At 32.7% G+C, this 22,704-nt stretch overlaps 1 protein-coding gene across 1 annotated transcript; it reads right to left on the minus strand.

The window, feature by feature from the left end:
- Positions 1–812: 812 nt before the first annotated feature.
- On the minus strand, positions 813–17,744 carry LOC131854229 (vanin-like protein 1). Its single transcript, XM_059205362.1, has 9 exons — positions 17,624–17,744; positions 12,300–12,383; positions 10,968–11,048; positions 9,383–9,525; positions 7,798–7,994; positions 7,185–7,313; positions 2,660–2,836; positions 2,095–2,233; positions 813–1,376 (listed from the first exon to the last, which is right to left on the minus strand). The coding sequence occupies exons 1-9, from the start codon at positions 17,681–17,683 to the stop codon at positions 989–991; spliced, it is 1,398 nt and encodes a 465-aa protein (XP_059061345.1). The 5' UTR covers positions 17,684–17,744; the 3' UTR covers positions 813–988.
- Between the last annotated feature and the right edge of the window lie 4,960 nt (positions 17,745–22,704).

Raw genomic sequence — 22,704 nt, forward strand, 5'->3', positions numbered from 1 at the left:
TAATTTCAAATAACAATTTGTTTTATATAATTACAAAACTATAATTCAACTGGAAATATATTTATAAATATTATGTTATTTTGTGAATTTGTTACGTTCACAATGCAGTCTATATTCACAAAATTCACATGATATTAATATACATACTCAAATAACAATTTTCGCTTCAAACTTCATAAATAAATATACAATAAAGAATAAATGACATTGTTTATTTAATTATAATATTGTTAATTTATAATTAACAATAAATTGAAGCTGATACCTGATAATAATGTTTACTAAACTTCTAAAATTTCAAAATCATGCAAATTTAGTTTTAGGATAACATAAAATATAAGTATAAAAAAAGAATCACATAAATCGTTAGACTTGTATTTTACTCGTAATTATCATTTAATAATAATTTCTGTAGACTCCAATATTGTTCATGCAATTTGCAAATTCTTTAATTTATTAAGATTATTATTAGGTCTTTTAATATCTAAACATGCAAATTACATTTCGTTTAAAATATCATTAACATCTTGTACTTTTAAACACGATGAACATGTTCTAAATTATAAATAATACTTATAATTAAGTATATAACTTATACGTGTATTGTACCATCATAATTATTAAATTAAAATTCAACAATATAATTAATCAACAATTTGAAAACAAAACATCAACAAAAAATATCTTTATATTTTCTTTTTACAAGTTAATAATTTGTTAACGCGTAAAATTATGACAAAAATAATATGGCAATAATTTAATTTGAGTTTAAATTATAAACTTGAATAAACAACTTTTTAATATGTCAAAAAAATCGTATGGGAATATTCAAGTGTTTAACAATAGTTTAATATGTAAATATAAATTTGAAAAAATCACTCATGAATATTCAAATGTTTAATATTCATCACGATTGAATATTAATTTATTACAATCGGAATACGGTTACCGAAACAATTGCAACAGATTTCCTAATACCTACAAGAAATTACATCATTTCCAATATATAAATTGATACAACGAAAATTAATATCCGCAGCCTAATCCAAACATAATCAAAGAATTCCTGGACGTCTTCATTGAAAATATAATCATAAATATCTAGCTCATCCTTATATTTTGGCTCAATACTAAGACTGTTTATGATATCCTTTGAGAAATCTCTGCTGGAAATACCTAAACTTAATACATTTGCGACATTTTTTAATTCCATAACAACCTGTTCAGTATTGTCAATAGATATGCTATCAAAAGATAAATGTTTCGCTTGAGGCGCTCTTGTAGTCAAAACGATGGGATAGTTAGAATTTCCATTAGTGAAATTTCCAACGACTGTTACTTTATCAAATCTTAGATAGGACGCGCTATTCTCGTTCCTGTTGAAAGAAATATTTATATAATATAAATAGTTATTAATTATTCCATTATCTTGTAATTAGCCTTAATAGTTATTAATTTCAATTATTTTTAATGATAAGTTAAATGTACGAGCAGTTTAAACTTTATTTACCATAAAATTATTAGTGTTAAAACCCGTTTAACTAAACTAAAATAAAGAAATGAGAATTATTCTTGTGAAAAGAGTTTGACATACCTATATTGTAATAGTAATACTACAATATGAGCATAACACATGCTGATATTATAGTATTACTATTACAATATATATATATATATATTATATAACATTATATATATGTAACATAAACCATATTAATCTAATACTAAAAATTATACAGTAGACATACCATGAACGTATCCACTCAACTATTTAGTGAGTGTACAAGAATAGAATAGAGAATTCTTTGTTCAAAAAAAATTATATTGTAGCACTTTTGAATCGTAATATTTATTTTTTAATCTACTTATTTGGGAAACTACGTCATCACAAGAAAAATAAGCAAGAAACTTGCGCGTACAGTGACATACTTAATAATAAACAAATTATTATCAATAATAATTTAAATTATAAACAATCAGAATTCCCTCATATGAATTAGCGGACATCACATCATCAAGTAACACCCATGCCTCGTACTGGTATGATTGGATATAACAATGAAGTCTTTGATGTAGCATTAAACAGGTACTCACCCGACGGGACATGTGCATTTGTCTTGTCCAGCGCTGGCGATGACTGCACAGCTTTCCAACCCGATGTTGTGGCCACTCCCGAAGTGACGGTAGCCACTAAACGCAACTAGGCTGTAGTTGGCATTAACGGCTTTGTACCCTGGAAAGACAGTGCCGCATTATATTTAACTTATACTATAGCGCAAAAACGAGTTTGCTGCTCAACTAGTGTTTACCATTGCCCATGAGCACCCGTAATACCAGAAGAGTTGCAAGAACAGTGCCGTGCTTTTAAAAAGGAAGAAGTTCTTTTCTGGAAGATTTATTTCAATTGCGTATCGGTTCGGAAATACCATTGTGTGGCAATTTTCTGGAAAACCCACGGTAAAGGACCATCATTCGTATTGACTAGATGATCAGAATGATATTTTAGTTTCTGGTAGTACGATGGCGAAATTTATCAGTAATCCAAATATTATTTATTTTATAGAAGTCTCACAGTATTCGCTTGCCTACCCTGTAGCGAGTGGGTCTCCATTAGGAGCTTTTGTCCAAGTATAAAAAATGGTTGATATTTTATTCTTACCAGCAAAGCTTGTCTTCACATAGAATTCGCAGCAAAAACTGCCATGACATACAGCATCTTTGTAACCGCGGCTACTAGCTTCCAAGTTCAATGGTTTGATGACGTACTGGGACGCATCTTCTCCGAGGAAACCTTGCAGTTCCGCGGTATGTATTACAGGTGCTCTGAACTTCACATCTGAAAAATGCATGATTTTTAAATTTGGAACTTTAATTTTCTTTCTTACATAAAATATATTTATTATATGCAATAGAATAGCTATTACATATAAGTGTTGTGTATTTAGGGCTTTATAACGTAATAGAACAAATACTGTACGACTGGAGGACTACAAAATGTTACAATTGCATTAAGAGAGATTGGAGTAATCAGAAAGATCTTGTAAAAATCATGAACTCCAGGATCCCTAGCACCCTATTAGCAAAGAGTCTTAAATTTTACAGCATCACATTTCACTTTTAGTATTAAAACACAAAATTTTAACTATTAAACATGACTAGCTGTCAGGACCAATTGTAAAAATTACTAAAGTGATGTTCCGTGTGTTTATGAAGGATCCCAAAGAATAATTGCTAGAATTGACTATTTGTTTGTTGGTTTGTAAATAATGTCACAGTGTGACATAGAACTAGATTTTGAACTATTTCTAATGATAACTGATAGTATAAGTATTATATAATAAGATATCTAAGAGTTATCAATAAAAAATGAAGGTACTGTAATGAATAATATTATTAAACAGGTAAACTATTACATAATCTCAATTATGATGTAAGTATCCATCATTTAGTATTCCTCAGTACTTAATGGCATATTATTGTTACTATTATACCTAACAAACATAGTTATATAAATTTTACTAGGTGTGACTGCGGCTTCATACGCATGTAATTTATAACCTATGATATATATAATATTACCCATTCAGCTGTTAGCTGTCAAGATAATATTAATGCCCCATCTGTGAGACCAATTACAGGACTTCTCCCAGATAGAGGTTTAGGCCCAACTGTGGAACATCCAATATTTTTTTATAGTATCCAAGTCCAATAATTGGCTCCTTCGCAGATGAGGTTAATGTAAGCTTTGTTCACAATCCGTTCAGTAGTTTTTGCGTGAAAGACTAACAAACATCCATCTACCTATCCATCCATACTCACAAATTTTCGCGTTTATAATCTTAGTAAACTTTCATCACAATCCGTTCAGTAGTTTTTGCGTGAAAGACTAACAAACATCCATCTACCTATCCATCCATACTCACAAATTTTCGCGTTTATAATCTTACTAAGATTATTTCCGTTCCGTATTTCCGTTTATAGCACCTTAGATATTTATTTGTTTATACTCAGTATCAGAAACTAAATTGTTAAGTTCAAGGATATCTAGTGTAGCACTTGTTATCAATATCAACACATGGTAGCATGTTCTATACGATTGCGTCAGGATCGCGCCATTTTATCTTGATGATATCAAATATGTACCAAACATTCGATAAAGTAAATAAGTACAATCACATGAGTGAATCACAAATGGTAGAATTTTATGTGTCAAATGTATAAACTACAATATATTACAACTATATCTTTTTTACTGTGGAATAATAAAAATCTCAGGACAATTTACACTGCGCTATATACCCAAGTTAGCCAGCTAAAGTTTATGTTTTGGGCACTAGATAACGGATACATAGATTTTTTTTTCGTAAATACATACATATTATACATAGAAATTGCCCAGGCCGATACAAACAAATACAAATAACAACTATTTAATACCAACAATTCACAAATACAGAAACTAATTGATATAATAAAGAATATTTACACCATAATAGAATTTATGGTGTAGAAAGAAGAACGAGCTAGAATGAGGTTAAACAGGATTAGATTGAAAAAGAAGGAACAGAATGAAATAAAATGTACATCTAAAGACAAAAAGAGACCAGAAGAGAATTAAGAAAATAATAAGTAACAGATTTTAGAAACTTTGAATGAAATTACATGTTTTTTATAGTAATTTATAAAATGCCATAGAGGTAATTGACATTAAAGTCAAGAATGAAACACACTAAAATATAATTTATCCATTATCTTGAGTAATCTAAATCTAATCTATCTTGCGTAATGATGCTGTAAACCTAATTGTATGTGTTTGACTGAATCCATGTCAATTTGTGTAGTTTCTAATCTATGCTAACACTTATTGTACCTGGACATAATTACTTTGTTTGCTTGTATGTAGGTAAAGTTACATTTTCGATAACTGTAATAATTATGTAATGGTAAAAAAAGAAAAAATCTGAGGAATAAAACATAGGCTAAAAGAGTGTCGCCACAAATAAAGCTACAGAATTACTTTACAACAAAAAATATGTAATAGTTAAATAATTATGTAATGGTAACAAAAAGAAAAATAATCTAAGGAATAAAACATTGGCCGAAAGGATGTCGCCACAAATAAAGCTACAGATACTACTTTATAACAAAAAATATGTAATACTAATGTGATATTTCTGTAAGTACTGGAGAATTAATATAAATTTTTGTTTGTAATTGTTATTCTTTAACATTTTTGTTTAATTGTATATCTTTTTTAGACCTACCAGTTTTTTCACTTCTCCCTTACCTACTATTGTATTCACTAGAAACGTGTGTATTCAATCTGATGTTGTTATTGATTTAGACTTTATTACAAGAACAGTACAAAAATATATTGATTTCAATCCAATATATTTTTGTACTGTTCTTGTAATAAAGTTATTACAAGAACAGTACAAAAATATATTGGATTGAAATCAATATTGCGATTGCTCTTTTTGTGTAATTGTATTATTAATTGCGTAATAATATCTACCATTATTTATACTTCAGTGAGTAAATTATCTATCTATCTAATAATTTCATTCACATTCCAGCTTATTTGTCGAATAAAATCAATCAGCTTATGACCTTCGTGCATCATTAAATTGATTGTGTTCCGTGTCATCAGTTTCACCAAACGTAAATATTGTGCTGTTTCAAATTCAATGTTAGGTAAATAAAATTACTCATTATTGTTTATGTTTGCTATTTTTAGATTAAAATCTTTATCGTTTACTCAATGAATGTAATGGTCATCGACTGTTATTAATAAAATACGATTTTTTTTGTAACTACTGTTTTTAACGTATCGATTCTTTTTTCCTATTTGATCGATTTAAACTTAAGATTCGTTTTCGATTTTTTTTGTAACTACTGTTTTGTTTTTAAACATATACAATTCTTTTTACCATTTGATAGATGCTAGATGATGAAGTAACTAGTAACGTAACTACACTATAGCATCGATTATTGGTATTTAGTAACTAGTACATACGAGTGTCTACTTGTTACTACTTTTACAGATCTAGACGGACCTAACAAATTGGCACGAAAAGGCTCAGTCAAATGGTATTCATGAATTCCATTTTATAGATCAATCGATCGATCCTACTTTAGAGTTTGACAAGATTGAGAGAATAGAATAGAAATAGAAATAATCTTTATTCAAATAAACTCAATACAAACACTTTTGAATAGTCATATTTTTTATTTTACCACTCATTTGGAACGCAGATTCATCACAAGAAAAATGGGCAGAATACATACGTATTCCTTATGCATTTATTATTATATTTTAATCTGAGAGTAAAAATATAATTTATCGTTTATTTATAAATATGCAGATCGTACGAAAAGGTTAAGCCGTAGGTGATTGAGTGTCAAATGAACAGATAAGCTGCCTATATGCATAACAACAAGAGTCTCAGAAAATATTAACAACAAAAAAATATCCACATATATTTTTTTAGTTGATAATATTTTCTGTGTATAATGTTTACCACGTTATCAAATATGTTATCTCTATATTTTGGAGTAAGAAATCTATTATTATTTTAGTTAAACGGGATTTAACAAAACAATTCATAAATAATAATCTCTGTTTAATAATAATGTAGCGACTGGGAGTAAATGTCTTATGGTGTTAAGTCCACAATATGCACCTTTATTTATGTATTTGTACATTAAACTTTAAATAAATAAACAATTAATTTTATGGTAACTAAAGATATTTACCTCTCACGACGTTTCGACTAGTTTGCACTAGCCGTGATTATGAGCTGACAACCTAGTCGAAACGCCGAGAGAGATAAATATCTTTATTTACCATTAAATTATTCATGTTAAAAGCTGTTTAACTATATTGATAATGTACTCAAACGCAAAAGTTTAGAAATAAGTAAACTTGAATTGTTTAAATTTTTGATTGAAAACTTTTAATGTCAGGAATTCGACTAGAAAAATATTTAAGTGTTAGATAGACCATTTATCGTGGAAAAAACTACGCTATATAACATCACGTTCAATAGGAATCATCAATGAAAAATGCTACAACAACGGGTATGTAATAAGGAAAATGAGAAATACAGTAATCCAAGATGCGGTAAAAATTACGTCTTAATTTGTTTCTTTACATATAGTTTTCTTTAAAAAAAAATACTGACCTTGTAAACCATGTTTCTCCAGATCAGCAAACTTCACATCACCATTTGTAGCTGAGCCATCAGAAATGCCGTCGATGGAAACTAAATTCACTTTATTCACGAATGCCCATGATGATGAGAATTTGCTTGCTGAAAATAATTAATATAATATAATGAAAAGGACATATAGTTGTATATGGTAGTATGTCGTAAATGTTTACTCTGTGTTATCCGCCTAGATTTATGTATGTATGTGTATTATTATTATTATTTTATTAGATTTATTATATATGAAGGTATCCGCAGAATACCAGCGTCGTGGCAACCTGTCACGACATATGCTGATCGGAGACCTATTTGGTGCTGTAATTATTAATATAAAAATGTAAATTAAAATTTAAAAATTATTTTCTGTGTACCAAACAAACAATTTTCTTTCTTCTTCTTTCTTTCAGTTAGTTATGCCAACAGATTGGTGTAACAGGGGAAGAAGATTGTCTGAGCATGGGTTGAGCTCGATGCGGTCTCCTCAGAAACCATCCTAGTTAATTTCTGATAAGTTGAGCACGATGGACTGACTGATCCAACTTCTCCCTTTTAACACAAATTCGCTCTAACAGATCAGAACCCTTACCGCTCAAAAATGGTATCTGCGTAGTCCAAGATCCAGTCACTACGAAGTTCTTCAAGCCCTTAAGTTCTCCCGGACTTTTCAGGACAAGATCTTCCTCCATGAGGGAACCAAAAGTAACGTCAAAGTCTGTTGTGAAGACGCCAAAATCCGTAGAACCCGTAGTGCAATTGGAAACGTTATTTACTGGTTTTCTATAACTGTTGACGAGAGAAGAGATAAGAAATTATTAGCTTTATTAACTATAATACAATGCATACAATCTGATTACCAACAGAAAACACTGAAAAGAAATTTTTTAAATATAATTTTGCTGCTAGCAAAACGTTTATTCGCTCTCCGTCGACAGATAATCCCACACGATGGAATCTAAGTGGTCTCGGACAGTGCAGTTTCAAAGAAGCTTCATCCGTGTACACTTAGATTATGGAATGAACTATGTCGAGATTTTTTAAGATATTAGAACTTGTGGTTTTTCAAGAAGGGTTTATTTGGTATCTTTAGGGGCGGAAACGAGCACGTAATATCCCAGATGTCCATAGGCTACGGTAACCGTTTACCATCAGATAGGTCGTATACCTGTTTCCCTACTTTGTAAAATATTATTTATTTTGGTGGATACCTCTATCTCACCTATATCAGTATATCTGCCGATAAGCACTTCACTTTGCAAACTTTGTTTTTTGTAGCAAATTATATGTTGTTTATTAGTTTATTTTTGTTATTTGGTATAGGTATCCCATCGGGATCGTCATCGTCACATTTTGTGCACAAAAACCCCAAAAAAATAATAAAGAGAAAAAAAAGTAGCAAATTATATCTATATGAAAAAAATTATATATAAATTTGCAGAGGGCATGACATCTTAGTTACCAGGAATGAACACACATGTAATAGAGCTACTCATGTACATAGCTGACGGTTACCAACACCATCATCTGCTTCTTTCTTATCCCATTTATTTTTGGTCGGTAACTGTAATATGTTTTTCTCTTCCATTCATCCCTGTTCGCAGTCATCTCGTTATTTACTCCCTTTCTTATCACACAGTCCATTCATTTCATATATTTCCAGTTTAAATTTTATTGATATAGGATCTTTAGTAATAATATATTTAAATTTGCAGGAGGTATGTGTAATCCCATTAAAGTCACAATACAAGATGAGAAAGTATTTCCGTATAGTAAACTAAAAATTGCCTAAATATAATGTTGGTGTTTCTGACATCTTCCAATAGGGGAAAAGGGGATTGTTAGCAATTTGGACTATTGACTACATTGCTAGCAATAGACCATGTCAGGTTGACCTTTACGCGGTGTCCCCTGGTAACAACCATGAACATATGCCTGGTGAATTTGTCACTATGAACTAACTGACATGACCTCATGGTCATCTTATCATCCTCCACGGTGCCCCCGCCAGCGTAAACCGTTAGCGCAGGCGGGAGCACCATTTCATTATCATCCATTAAAAAAAACATCTTCTATCAACATGTTTGTTATACCAATTTATTTTTAATATTTATGATAATGAGATTTCGACATTCCACTTTCATAAGTAAGTACTCCCCATAAAAATGAATACTCACACAGAGATAACAGATCCATCCCTGCCGAAGACGAGATTGCTCCTAACAGTTTCATTGCTGTCTTGACATCTCACAGTCTCGTACAAATGAGCAACCACGTACAATCCAGCCTGTTTGGTAGCATCTGATAACGTTTTCACTACCTGAAATACATTTGGTTTTATGTGTCACATATTAATTAATAATTAGTGGTCGATGTTTGAAATTTGACCATAATTACTATCTAAATATCAACGCACAGCCCAAACCACTGGTCGGATCGGGCTGAAATGTGATAAAAAACATGCAGGTAGATGTTATGACGTAGGCATCCGCTAAGTAAGGATTTTGATTAATTCTACCCCCAAGGGGATAAAAGTTTGTATGAAACTTTGTCACTTTTAAACCGATCAGGCAGAGACTATGCATGCATAAAGCTACTAAGACGTAGGCATCCCCTAAGAAAGGATTTTGATAAATTCCACCCAAAAGGGGATAAATAAACGCGAGCGAAGCCGCGGGTAAATACTAGTTAATTATAAGTTTCAATATTACTATAATCCATTGTCAAAGACTACTTCTATAATCAAGGAACTCGCCAAGCCTACACTGTAATTTATTCTCAATTTGATCACAATAAACAAAAGTGTATTCTTCAGTTTCAAAATACATGGTATTGTGTGTAATGTTTCTTTATTGATTTAATGTAAATTTTATGCATTAATTCAAAAAAATATATTAGCACTTTGCCCTCTTTTGTATATAAACTATAAGTGTGAGATATTTCATCATCATCATCGTCATCGCAGCCCGGAAGACGTCCACTGCTGGACATAGGCCTCCCCCAAAGATCTCCACGACGATCGGTCATGCGCTGCTCGCATCCAATACCTTCCAGCGATCTTGACCAGATCGTCTGTCCATCTTGGATATTTCATACTCCTTTGCAAAGGGTTTTGGGTGCAAAGTTTTTGCTTCACGTATTAATGATAATAACAGTTATTAGACAGAAATAAATAATAATGAATAAATCTCATTTTATAGGCGTAGATAAAAACTTAAACATTTAATGTATATATCAGATTTCTTGAGTTATAGAAACGGCGATAACAGATTAAAATTAAGCCGAGAAAATAGGCTACTTTATGTTAAAATATACCCTACGAATAAAGAACATATCAAATAGTACATTAAAAAGATTATTATGTGTTTATTTACAACAAAAAAAGTGTTTTTTGTATCTATCAGTTGTCTAGCAACTATTATAGAAATTCAGCTCAATATGGTATTAAATAGTGCTGTATGAGTTACAGATGACAGTTTTATGTGTATTACACTTGTAATATTTCTGTCAACACTCGAGACCCTTCTATTAGTATCTCCCCAGATATTATTGATTTAAGTTCAGTGTAAAGTCAGTCTTTACCACTCCGCGTAGAATGTACGCGTTACTAATAAGCCTTGTAGCATACTACCAAATAAACTTACTAATGTACAATAAATAGTACAATTATTTCACCTGTATATGGTAATAAACAAGTAAATTATTTTGATATAAGATTTACATGTATTTATTTATTTATTTCAAAACATTTTAGGGACTTACATCATCATAAATATCCGAACCGAAGGTGCTGGTCTCGAAGAATAATTCCTCTGCCGATGGCAACACTAGGATGTCTACATCCTGTTATTAAAAAATAATAAAATTATACAAATTGATAATGAACTATTAAATGAATTTGTTAATATGTATCAATGTGATAAATGGTCTTACGGCTCACTGGATGTTCAAACTACAAAACCTACAATAGTACAGGAGAGAGTGATGGATAATAATGAATTTATAATATACACCCAAACATATAAACCTGATTACAGAAAAATATTTACTGATGGATCGAAATCTGAAGACTCTACTGCATATTTTGATAAAACTGGACAATGCTATGTACTAGATCAACATTCATCGGTTTTCACTGCGGAAGCATATGCAATTTTTAAAGCTTTAAATATGTACAAGACATAGAAAATTCAAGACGATTTCTAATAATAACGGATTCTCTAAGTGTATTGACATCCTTAGATAATTATAAATAAGCTACAAAGATAATTTTATTTACTTAATAAGAGAAATTTTATATAAGTTCATGTGGGTTCCATCTCATGCTGGTATTACTGGAAATAAAGTTGTAGACAGAATGATGAAGATTAATGAACTGGATTGTCATTTGGATTTATCGCCAGTGCCAATAACTGACTACAATGCATTAATTAACAGAAGGATGTTTAGTAATTGGAATAGAAAATGGGCAGAAACCAAAATGATAAAAGGAAAATGGTATGCTGATATACAGAAAGAAATTTTTGGAAAACCATTGTATTTCAAATTACAAGAATCATCTAGAAGATACATTACAACGATTAATAGAATTCGTATGGGACATGGGCAGTTTCCGGCTCATTTGCATAGAATAAAATTGAGATCTTCTTCAAATTGTGACTACTGTCATCTACAACATATTATAATGGAATGTCCAGCATTTGGTTTGCAGAGACTTATTTTGATAGATGGCTTAATAAGTTTATATAATAAAAAAGAAGTGCCTCTTGCCATCTATCCTACAAAATACAGAAAGTTATCCATTTTTATACGAGTTTATACACAATACAATAAGAACGCTATAGATTATAATGCTAAAGATATAGTTAAATGTAATTGTTTGGCTGAAAGGAGATTTCCAAGGCCGTAAAATACTTAATAAAAAAAAAAAAAATCTACATCCTGTGAAAAAAAAAACGTACTGGTGAAAATTGTGAATATATTGTTTAGGATTGTTAAATTCGAATCAACTTTTATAAGTCGTAATTTCGATACATGTTTGAATTGCACGGGGGATCCATGGGATGTCTTATGTGTTTTTTAATATGTACTCACTGATTCAGCTGCTTGTTGAATAAATGGCACATATTCTGTTAAATCGGAATGAACGGAGTTGACGACACCTGCTCTGTACGTGTCCTGCAACAAATAACATATTGTTTATATCTATGTATGTATGTGAAACAAAAACTTTGTACCCCCATTAACGAAAATTCTGGGATACTCTGCAGGAGTATGAAATTTCGCACACTTATAGTTTATATAAATTGAAGGAATGCAGATTTTTTTATTGATTTATCTAAATATATATAACTCAAAGGTGACTGACATAGTGATCTATGAATGCACAGCCCAAACCACTGGACGGATCGGGCTGAAATTTGGCATACAGGTAGATGTTATGACGTAGGTAACCGCTAAGAAACAATTTTGATTAATTCTACCTCAAAGGAGATAAAATAGGGGATGAAAGTTTGTATGAAACTGTCAATTTTAAACCGATCGGGCTGAGACATCCTCTAAGAAAGGATTTTGATAAATTCCACCCCTAAGGGGATAAATTAATGGGACCGAAGCCGCGGACAAAAGCTAGTTTGTTATAAACACTCCCCATCCCACACCCCTCTGTTTATTCTTAAAGAGATATAGGATCGCAGGATAGAGATGCCTGGAGAGTATTGGCTGGAAGAAACATTCCTGATGGTCCCGAGCCTTGACTTGAGGAATCGACTAAGATGAAGATTCATTACTTACGTAGGTACTACGTGAGCAGACAATATGTTAATGATAAAAAACAAAACAATATTAAGCATATTTAATACTGCTCAAAGTACAAAACTGTGTACAAAGTACACATGAAATGGCTGCCTAATCTAAATAATTATCTCTCAATAATTGTATATATGTGCGACTATTGAACTACTTATCACCGGACCGGATGTAGCTTTTTTGTAAGACTGATTGCTATCCGCGGCTTTACATGAACGTGGCAGACAATTTATGAGTGGAGGCTGCATATGTCGACGAAGTGTCGGGCGCTCCAGCAAGGTGGACCAATGACATCAAGAAGATGGTCGGAAATGGATGTATTCCGAAGGCGGAAGATTGCACATGGTGTAACGAATTAGGAAAGGCCTATGTCCAATACTGGACAGATACGGATTGAAATGTTTTTTTTATAGCACTGGGGACAAACGAGCATGCGGCTCACTTGATGGTAAGTGATTACCGCCGCCCATGAACACCCGCAACAGCAAGGGCAATGATGATGTGGTTAACAGAACGCAATTTTTTTTAAAATAAAAACATATTACAATTTTCAGCATCAAAGAGAAGTGGTGTCCACTCTATAAAATTACGATGTAGTTATTCTTCAGTATTCGTTCTGTCTCTATTCAGAGACCTTACGTCTCCCCTGAACCAAGCAAGATAGCAATATTTTCAATCGAAATTTTACCGTAAATATTTACGTTTCGCTCTACTAGGCTTTATTCTATTATTACAGTAAATATGAAGGATTTTTTCCGTTATTCTTAAAATTCATTATAAATCCAGTGTCACGTATATTTTTTTAATTTTCTATACCGTGTTTGATTGTTGATGAATGAGCTAAAGATATATGCTATTTAGATGATGCGATTATGTATTTTGTTTCTCTTGTGTACCAGTAAAGCAAGGTACGTTTATTGACACCGAATGATTATCAATGACCTACATGAGATATTATTGTATGCAATAATTGTAGTTTAATGACTTTTATCAAACTGCAACTGTGTCAATGACTTTTTATTGATGTTCTGCTCCTATCTGTCGTAGCGTGATATTATATAGCCTAGGTACATACACTCGCGAGCAACCAAATCGACTCAAGTGCTACCTCTACATTCAAACATTGTTCTAAATAAAAGTATGCATTATTTAAATAAAAATAATATATCATTTGAAAGCTTGAAACCTAAGCTTTAAAAAAACATCAACACCATTAAATAAAACAAGTACCAACATGTTCATTTCCGTAATTAGGGCATATGGGACAAATTACTCACTACGTTACCTGCAAGTTACGCCCCTCTACCCCTATAAAAACCCCCATGACCCTTCAACCCTTATCAAGAGTTGACCGATACACGTCTCCGCAACCTGCATTCATTGTTTTCAAGAAACCACGAACACCACACCTCAAGAAGCCGCTCAAGTTGTTGCTTTTTTGCAACAAGGATTCAGTCAGCGAGTAGTCGCTTCCCAGCTACACTTGAGTCAGTCTGCTGTATCCCGATTATACAGAGGATATCAAGAGACTGGAGCATTCACTCGGAGACCAACAACCAGCGTCCACCGTTGTACTTCTGAACGAGACGACCATTTCATTGTCTCAACATTCCTACGAAATCAACAGCAGCAACTTCGGGTGCTTACCCCGGGTATCGACGTGCAGGGCGAGTATAGACGTGTTCGAGGTGTAGCTGTCAGCGAGTGGACAGTAAGAAGACATCTGAAGGAAGTCTGTATATATTGAGGTCGCCGTAATTTCGATCCCCGTTTGAATTGGTCAGCGATTTGATTGGATCGATCGGAGGGGTTTTTTCTTTCAGACTGAACTTTGCATAAAGTCGCCTACGTAAGTCTCGCCTTTTCAGCCGCTTGTTTTGCATGTTTTCGGGTGAAGGACGGGAGGTAAGGCAGAGAAACTATAAGGTAAGGAGTCACGATTGTATTTAAAATACACAACATGGTAAGTGCATTACGTCGTTTGTATATTGACGTATTTAGAATAAAAAATAACACCATCTAAATAGAAGAATAATTACCATACAATAACTTAAAAAAAATGGTTTCCTTTACAATTATGAATTATGGATGTGTTGGTATTGCAAATTATTACGTAACTGGGTTCTGGTATATAGGTAGGTATAAAATTGTTTTTTAATCACATGGACCCACTTTAAAAATTGGATGACTGTACTGGTTTACCGATTGGGTTATAAATATACTATTAGACTTATTTGCCACGTAAACTATATAATAAATAAAATATATCTATACTAATATTATAAAGAGGACAGATTTGTATTTTTTTATGTGTATGTTTGTATTGAAATAGGCTCTGAAACTACTGGACCGATTTGAAAAATTCTTTCACCATTAGGAAGCTACACTTTCCCTGAATGACATAGGCTATATTGTAATATCAAAAAAAATTGGGATCCTTACTAAAAGACTAATAATGTGACCCAAGGTGTAAAAATATTACATAAAAAAACCTAACACCGCGTGCGCTGCAAAAAGATGTATGAACAAAATGATGTACTACGATTTTGTAGAACACATAATAATCTACAAAAAATGTCGCGACGGCATGTGTATATGTATATAGAAAAATACAGGTAACCTTTTTTGTAAACTGAATGATGCAAAATAAAAAAGAAAGATGGAAAAAACATATCTATGGATTTTCGAAAAAAAAACACATGAGTAAATAGCTGTATAAATTTGAAATTGGAATTTCTAACCAAAGAGGAGATATTTGAGATCAAAGTGGCCAGTACGACATAACGCCAATTTTATATGTAAGGACCTAATATTAATAAGATATAATATAATGCGTAATGTGGTTTTGTTACGTGAAATACTATTTGGTGTCTACGTGTACACCTTTATGTTACAGTTTTGTCAACTTTTCCTCAAATTACTAATATAAGCATGAAAACAAAACATCTGTCTGTTTGTGACTACCATATTATCGCATTAGTCATAAAAACTAAAACCCATCTACAAAACTTTTGGACTATTAAATTTAATTTAATTTAATTTTGACGGCGGTAGCGGTTTTATAACACTGACTTCCTTCCGATGGTCATAGATTCAATTCTTTGCAGGGTACACACGTTTGTATTCATGAATACGATTGTTTGTATGTGGTATGTAGGTGCTATCAATGTTTACGACGACGTTTAGACGCAGCGTGGGAAGGCCTCCAGCAAGGTGGACCGACGATCTGGTCAAGATCCTGGAGTGGAGAACTTTGGGGGTGGCCTATGTCCAGTAGTAGACGTCTTCCGGGCCGCGATGATGATCTGTTGTCTAGTACCCATAACACAAGCTTTGCTTATCTTGAGACTAGATGGCGTTGTAGGAATTGTCCAGGGTTATTAATATTATTACTTTTGTCTTTTCTTTTAAACTAGTGGTCCTTGTGGTTTCGCCCGGGTTTGTGAGTTTTATATAGATATACTAACTGTCCCGGCAAACGTTGTTTTATCGTATATATTCATGTTGCTACAAAAAATTTGTGGTTGGTGATAGAATGGTGAAAAGTATTAGGAGTGTTTTTTATTATTACCACATCAAAAAAAAAAAAAGATTGGTGTCAAAAAAAAAAATTCGAGGTAAAAATAGATAACAAGCTGTTCCCTGACCTAGCGAGTAAATATATAAAATTCCATCAAAATCGATTAAGCCGTTTCGAAGAAGTATTTGAATTTTATTCATTTTAAGAGAGAGAAGAAATAGAAATAATCTTTATTCAAATAAACTCAATATAAACACTTTTGAATAGTCATATTTTTGATTCTACCACTCATTCGAAACGCAGAATCAACACAAGAAGAATGAGCAAGAAACTTGTCTGTTGTTCTTTTGAATAGATGTATTTTTTTTATATGAATAATTACACAATAAGAAGTAAGAGGCAACATAGAAACCGCTACGCACTCATTCTTAGTGCAATCAGATAATATTGTCAGCGCTATGGATATTAAGTATTTCTACAAAAACATTATTATCGTTAACGAACTTGTAAATTTTATAGTAATCTTTTTTACAAAGGAATTGTTTTATACGACATTTATATCTTTTTACAGGTGGATTTAGAACCGAAGAGGTTTTTTTTTATATTTACCAAGACTTCCTTTTGTCCTATGTAATTACTTGTTAAGTTTTAATTATATTTTTAGGCATAATGTTTATTTACGCAAAAATATGTACTAATTGTAATTTTGTGAAATTGCGGTTATTAAACAAAACAAGAAATAGATTCTACTAAATCCGATAACTCGATAATCCGATCACTTTTAAATTAGTGATAGAAAAACAAACAATATAGGTAATTATAATATTTTAAACATGCTTAATTCCACTTTTTTTATTTTATTTCCTACTTGTCTATACATTCAATGAGTAAATAAATACATGTACCTGTAATGGAGTTAATAAAAAAAAATCACGAATTTTTTTTTGCTTTTTCCCATCACAGGGAAAGTCAAAAGGACTCAGCCCATACAGCCACTATCTTCGGTTCACATAATCATACAACAACAAATTCATTCTATAGTCTCGCGGGTATTTTCATATTTACATTTTATTATACTTTTTAAACTTACACTGGCCAGTGACATCGTGCACCACAGAAAACAAATCACTGTATTTATTAGCAACCTCATTTTTTTTAATGCGCACTGTCGCGAAATATAAAAAAAAATAAGAGGCGACTTCCTCGTAGGCCGAGCGACACGGTTGTGTGCGGGACAGAACAATAACAGAGCAGCTTTGTGGTGAGCTCAGCTCTGCACTGTTGCATCTTCAACGGCTGATTACGCCTTATATCATGATAACATTATTCGTTATAGCGATTTTCAGTATCGCCATTCAATATGACGTAAAATTGTATTATAACTAATGAGAACAGTTTGTTTGTTTGTCTGTAGCGTTTCTCGTTTTTACAGTACTAATTAGTATTTTTTATGGATGATAATATGATACCTTGCTGAGGCACTAGTGGTGGATGATAAAATGAGCATGAAATCAGGTCAGTTAGACATCTTGGCAAATGGCAAGTTACCACGACGGTTTCAGGGGGAACCGTGTATAGGTCATTCTGACATTATACAATATTCAATGAGACGTGATATTATATCTAAAATATAATAAGTGACGTATTACATAAATTGATTTTTGTATTTTAATTTTTTTAATTTTTTTGAATTTTAATTTGTCTTAAAAAGAAATATTGATTGTCATGAAAAAAATTGGCATTCAATATTTATAATGTATTATATAAAATAATGACATGTGCAACAAAGCATATATATGAACTACCCGCTGAGGTTTTCTTGAGAGTCTTTTCAAGAAAGATAGGATATTAAGGTTTCTTAAGGGTCGGCAACGCGCACTTTACATCCCTGGTGTTTCAGGCGTCCATAGGCTACGGTAACCGTTTACCAACAGATGGGCCGTATGCTTGTTTGTGGTCAAAAAATAAAACAATATATCTTTATTCATATAGGTCTATTACAGACTCTAATGATATATCAAATCTACCGGCAGTTCGGAATGATTACGAGATGAGAAGAACTGACAAGAAACTCAGCTCGTATTCTTTTCAAATAAAAGTTGTACATGTTTACAATAATACAGATACATTTTTAAATTCAAATTTGGGAGAATAGAGTGACCACCAGTACATGCTATAGTAATTTGGTCAAAAGCAAATAGTCTAATGAGTGTTCGTAACCCGAACAGAGCAGTCCCCACAAGCAGCATCCGTTCACGAGTATGACGGACACATTGCACTCAACCATTTTAGAGCGACCGCATATAATATAGTAGTATAGTATAAAAAATACATATACATAGTCGCGAGTAAATGCATGTTTATATATATTTACTATCGTAATAGATAATTAATTTGAAAACAATCGATGAATAGAAATCATGCAACCGAAGCGTGTTATTTAATCAAATCTAGAGATTAATTGATAGCTTTATATAGTCTATTGTTAGTATAACGTAATAAATACTTTACGTTATCATGTATTTTTTTAATTTTCTTTTATTCGAATTACGTTATAATGCAACACGTCATAGATCTAGCAATATTTATGGTAAGTTTGGTTGATTTGAAAATGGAATATGTCTTTTTATCGAATTGTCAGTTTCGATAGTAACATTATTTTTTTTATATTCATCTGTTGTCCTAATGCTTAGCTTCTGCGTTATATTTTATATTTTTTATCTGTAATTGAATAATAATTTAGAAATGGGATGAAAAATTAAAAAAAAAAGGTTTGATAATTGCTAACTTATTTTTATATATTGCGCCGTAACTAGTCACATCTAGGTTTAATTTAAAATTTTACTGGATTAACATGGTTTTATATCTATATGGCTGTGTAATTTTTTTTTCTTGTATGTACGTACTGGCAGGCGATAAGCAAATTTATATTTTTGTGTTGATCTTTAAATTTCGAATGCATATAGTTCGCATGTTCATTGCGTGACTAATAATGTTGGTATATTTTTTTTATTTATACTCCTTAATGCACCAAATACATAAAATAATTAAAATAATAAATATACATGAAATACTTATCACTAAGCAATCTCTTTCAGACTACCTTTGGGTAGATAAAGAAAGTAAAGATAAAGTATATAGATATACTCACATAGTATAATCTAGAAGTTCTTTCTTCTTTTCTAGAAGATTTAAGATAAAAAAGAAATCACGTAATACACCATATTTTATTGCATTTTGTTTATCATTTATTATATTTGCACCACCAACAATCATTCTTTGCACCACCTGTGGTTGACTGGTAGAAAATGCTGCATGGTGCTAAGTCTGCCAAATGTACTGTACTATACTTTGTATTATGTGCATTGAAGTTAAATAAATAAATACACTATTTTGAAATTAAATTACTTATATTACGACTATGTCAACTTTAGCCAGCGTGGTAATAGTGGACTGGTGGTAAGTTCTGGATTGGTATTCTGTAAGAGTTTTATCAACTCATTTCACTCATCTCATTTCACTAAAACAAAATATATATAGTACATCACTTAGCTCTATTGCTAGCTAAGGATCCATCCCGACTTCGCACAGATGCATTACAAATCTTTGAATTTCTCGGCATGTTCTATTCCATAACACGCATGTATTATAACAATGACTACTGCATCTATCTGCCACGTTTAAGATTTTTGTACTTGAAGTAAATATTTTTTTAAATGATATTTAATAGACGAAACTGACTGAATATATCTGACAGCTGTATGTACTGATTTCAAGAATAAAATGAGGCAATTCCAATGTACGTAGGTATAATACCATAGTCCTCAGGTTTAATTAGTACCTAATTTATGTCTACGGTGGCTACACCGTTACCTACCTTATAGAAGCTGCCGTGTTGCCATTCTAATTACAATTTATAATTACTATTTTTTTAATAACATTGTTTTTAATAACCCTAGACAATTTATACAGCTCCATCTAGTCTCAAGCTAAGCAGTGCTTGTGTTATGAGTACTGGACAATTGGTATAAATACTTACATTTTTTTATATACATACTTAATATACATAGAAGACACCCAGATCAATACAAACAATCATATTCAGGAATACAAATGTTAGCATCGTGCGAAGCGAACTATTCTAATGCTATTGACCGCAGATGGCTTTTACAGCTTCACCGAACGATATGGGGCGAGTGCAGATAGCACTCCAAACCCGCGGAAGGACTTTTGGAATAGGCGTATCCGTATCCGTCAGCTATCTGCACTCACCCCATATCGTTCCGTCTTCCAAAAATCTAACGGTTTACGCTAGCGGGGCACCAGTTAAGGATGATAAGATGAGCATGAAAAGTCTCATCAGAATTTAACACGATGGTTTCCAGGGGGAACCGCGTGGAAAAGCAATGGGGATCCCCTTCCCCCGGGGTCTAGGGGTTCCACATTCGGCTCTGTGGTTGTCGTAATTTCGAGTCCCGTTTAGGTTGACTGGCGAATCGAACAGAAGGGCAAGGCAAGGGTAAAGCACGTAATAATTATTGGCTAAACACCTCACATGATCCACAGAAAATTTTGACAAACATTTTTTTTTATTATTTGGGCTATTACTCTGTGTTCTAGACCTTAGCACTGTCTAGAGATCTATTGTGCTCGCTCTTTTTCAGGGTTCGCTACTTAGACCCGCCAGGGACAAGAATTGAAGGATATTCAAAGGAGTGATGGTTTTTATCTTCTCAGGATAGAGTGTACTTTCCAAAGGAGATATTTCATTTACGCATGAGTGGGCTACAACCACATAAGATATGTAGTGGCGTTTCCTTTTTCTCTTGGCAACCATGACACCCCTGATGCAGTTACCTGCCATCCCATAGGGCTAAACTCTTTTTTTTAAGTGCATTATAGTAAATAAATACCAGTGAATACTTTTTATATATTTTTTCTTCTTTTATTTTTATTCGCAATCTCTCAAATGTTACAGTATATGGTGTAGGATTATCTGTCTTATCTGTCATTGTATTATCAAAGGTCGACCTTGAATCGCGCCTCTAGAGATTCAGATATACTTTGACCCTTGTTCTAAAGTACAAAGAGTATATTTTTATACGTTTCACTTCAGATGATAAACTAAACCTCTTATTTATAGTTACAACCTACTTCAAACCATGGGGCATACTTCAAAGATTATGAATAATGAGGACTTTTTACTTGGGGAAAATCCTTATGAAGCCTCCCGCCCCGTGGAAGGTAGACGGCAGTTGGGGTTGGGGTTTGGGGTTTTCCCCAAAGTGTAGGAACACTTAAAAAAACTTAAAAGAAGGATCTTTTAACCATTTGTCAGAGTTATGGGAATGCGCAAGCAATCTTCTACACCCTGACGTCCTAATGAATTCTAGCAATGTACCATGTCAGATCGACCTCCACTAATAACCCCATTGCAACCTCATGCTCATCTTACACATCCTCACTGTTGCTGCGCCAGCGTAAACGTTAGCGCAGGTGGGTTTACCAATTCATTATCATCCTTTAAAAAAAACCCCATTGCAATCATGTTGACCTCGTGATCCCTGGGAAACCATTGTCATAAATCCATGGTGAATTTACCACAATGGGTTAACTGATCTGATCTCATGTTCATCTTATCAGCCTCCGCTGGTGTCCCGCCAGCTGTTATTTCATTATCATTCATAAAAGAACCTATAACGTCAAACCTATTTTTTTTATTGAGTTTATTGAAGGCTCGTGTAAGTGTTAACTGTTAGCTACATACAAAAATATCTATGGACATCATCTATATATCAGATGACTAAGATGTGCTCATATACATTACAAGTATTATAAATACAAGTGTGTATAGTGCAAAGAATAGAACCCACGAACCAATACACCGACGTCCTCAAACCTATAAAATAACACATGACAATTCAAAACCGCGCCATCTAGTCCCAAGCTAAGCAGAGTTTGCACTAAACAAGTGATAGAGAGAGACAGACAAAGTTCTGAGCATTCCATGAATTCAGAGAGCGGGAAACTCCGAGCAGTTCCCAGGACTTGTAGGTGTAGGTTTATGGAGCTCCTTACAAACGTACGTCACACTCTTCCTGCGCTGCCAAATCTGGTAGGAGCCTGCTAGTGCAGCTTTAGATACACATTCTAGTGTAGAACTTACTGCAG

Source organism: Achroia grisella, unplaced genomic scaffold (assembly GCF_030625045.1).
Source record: "Achroia grisella isolate CSIRO2021 unplaced genomic scaffold, CSIRO_AGI_Agris_v1 utg971, whole genome shotgun sequence".
Taxonomy (NCBI): domain Eukaryota; kingdom Metazoa; phylum Arthropoda; class Insecta; order Lepidoptera; family Pyralidae; genus Achroia; species Achroia grisella.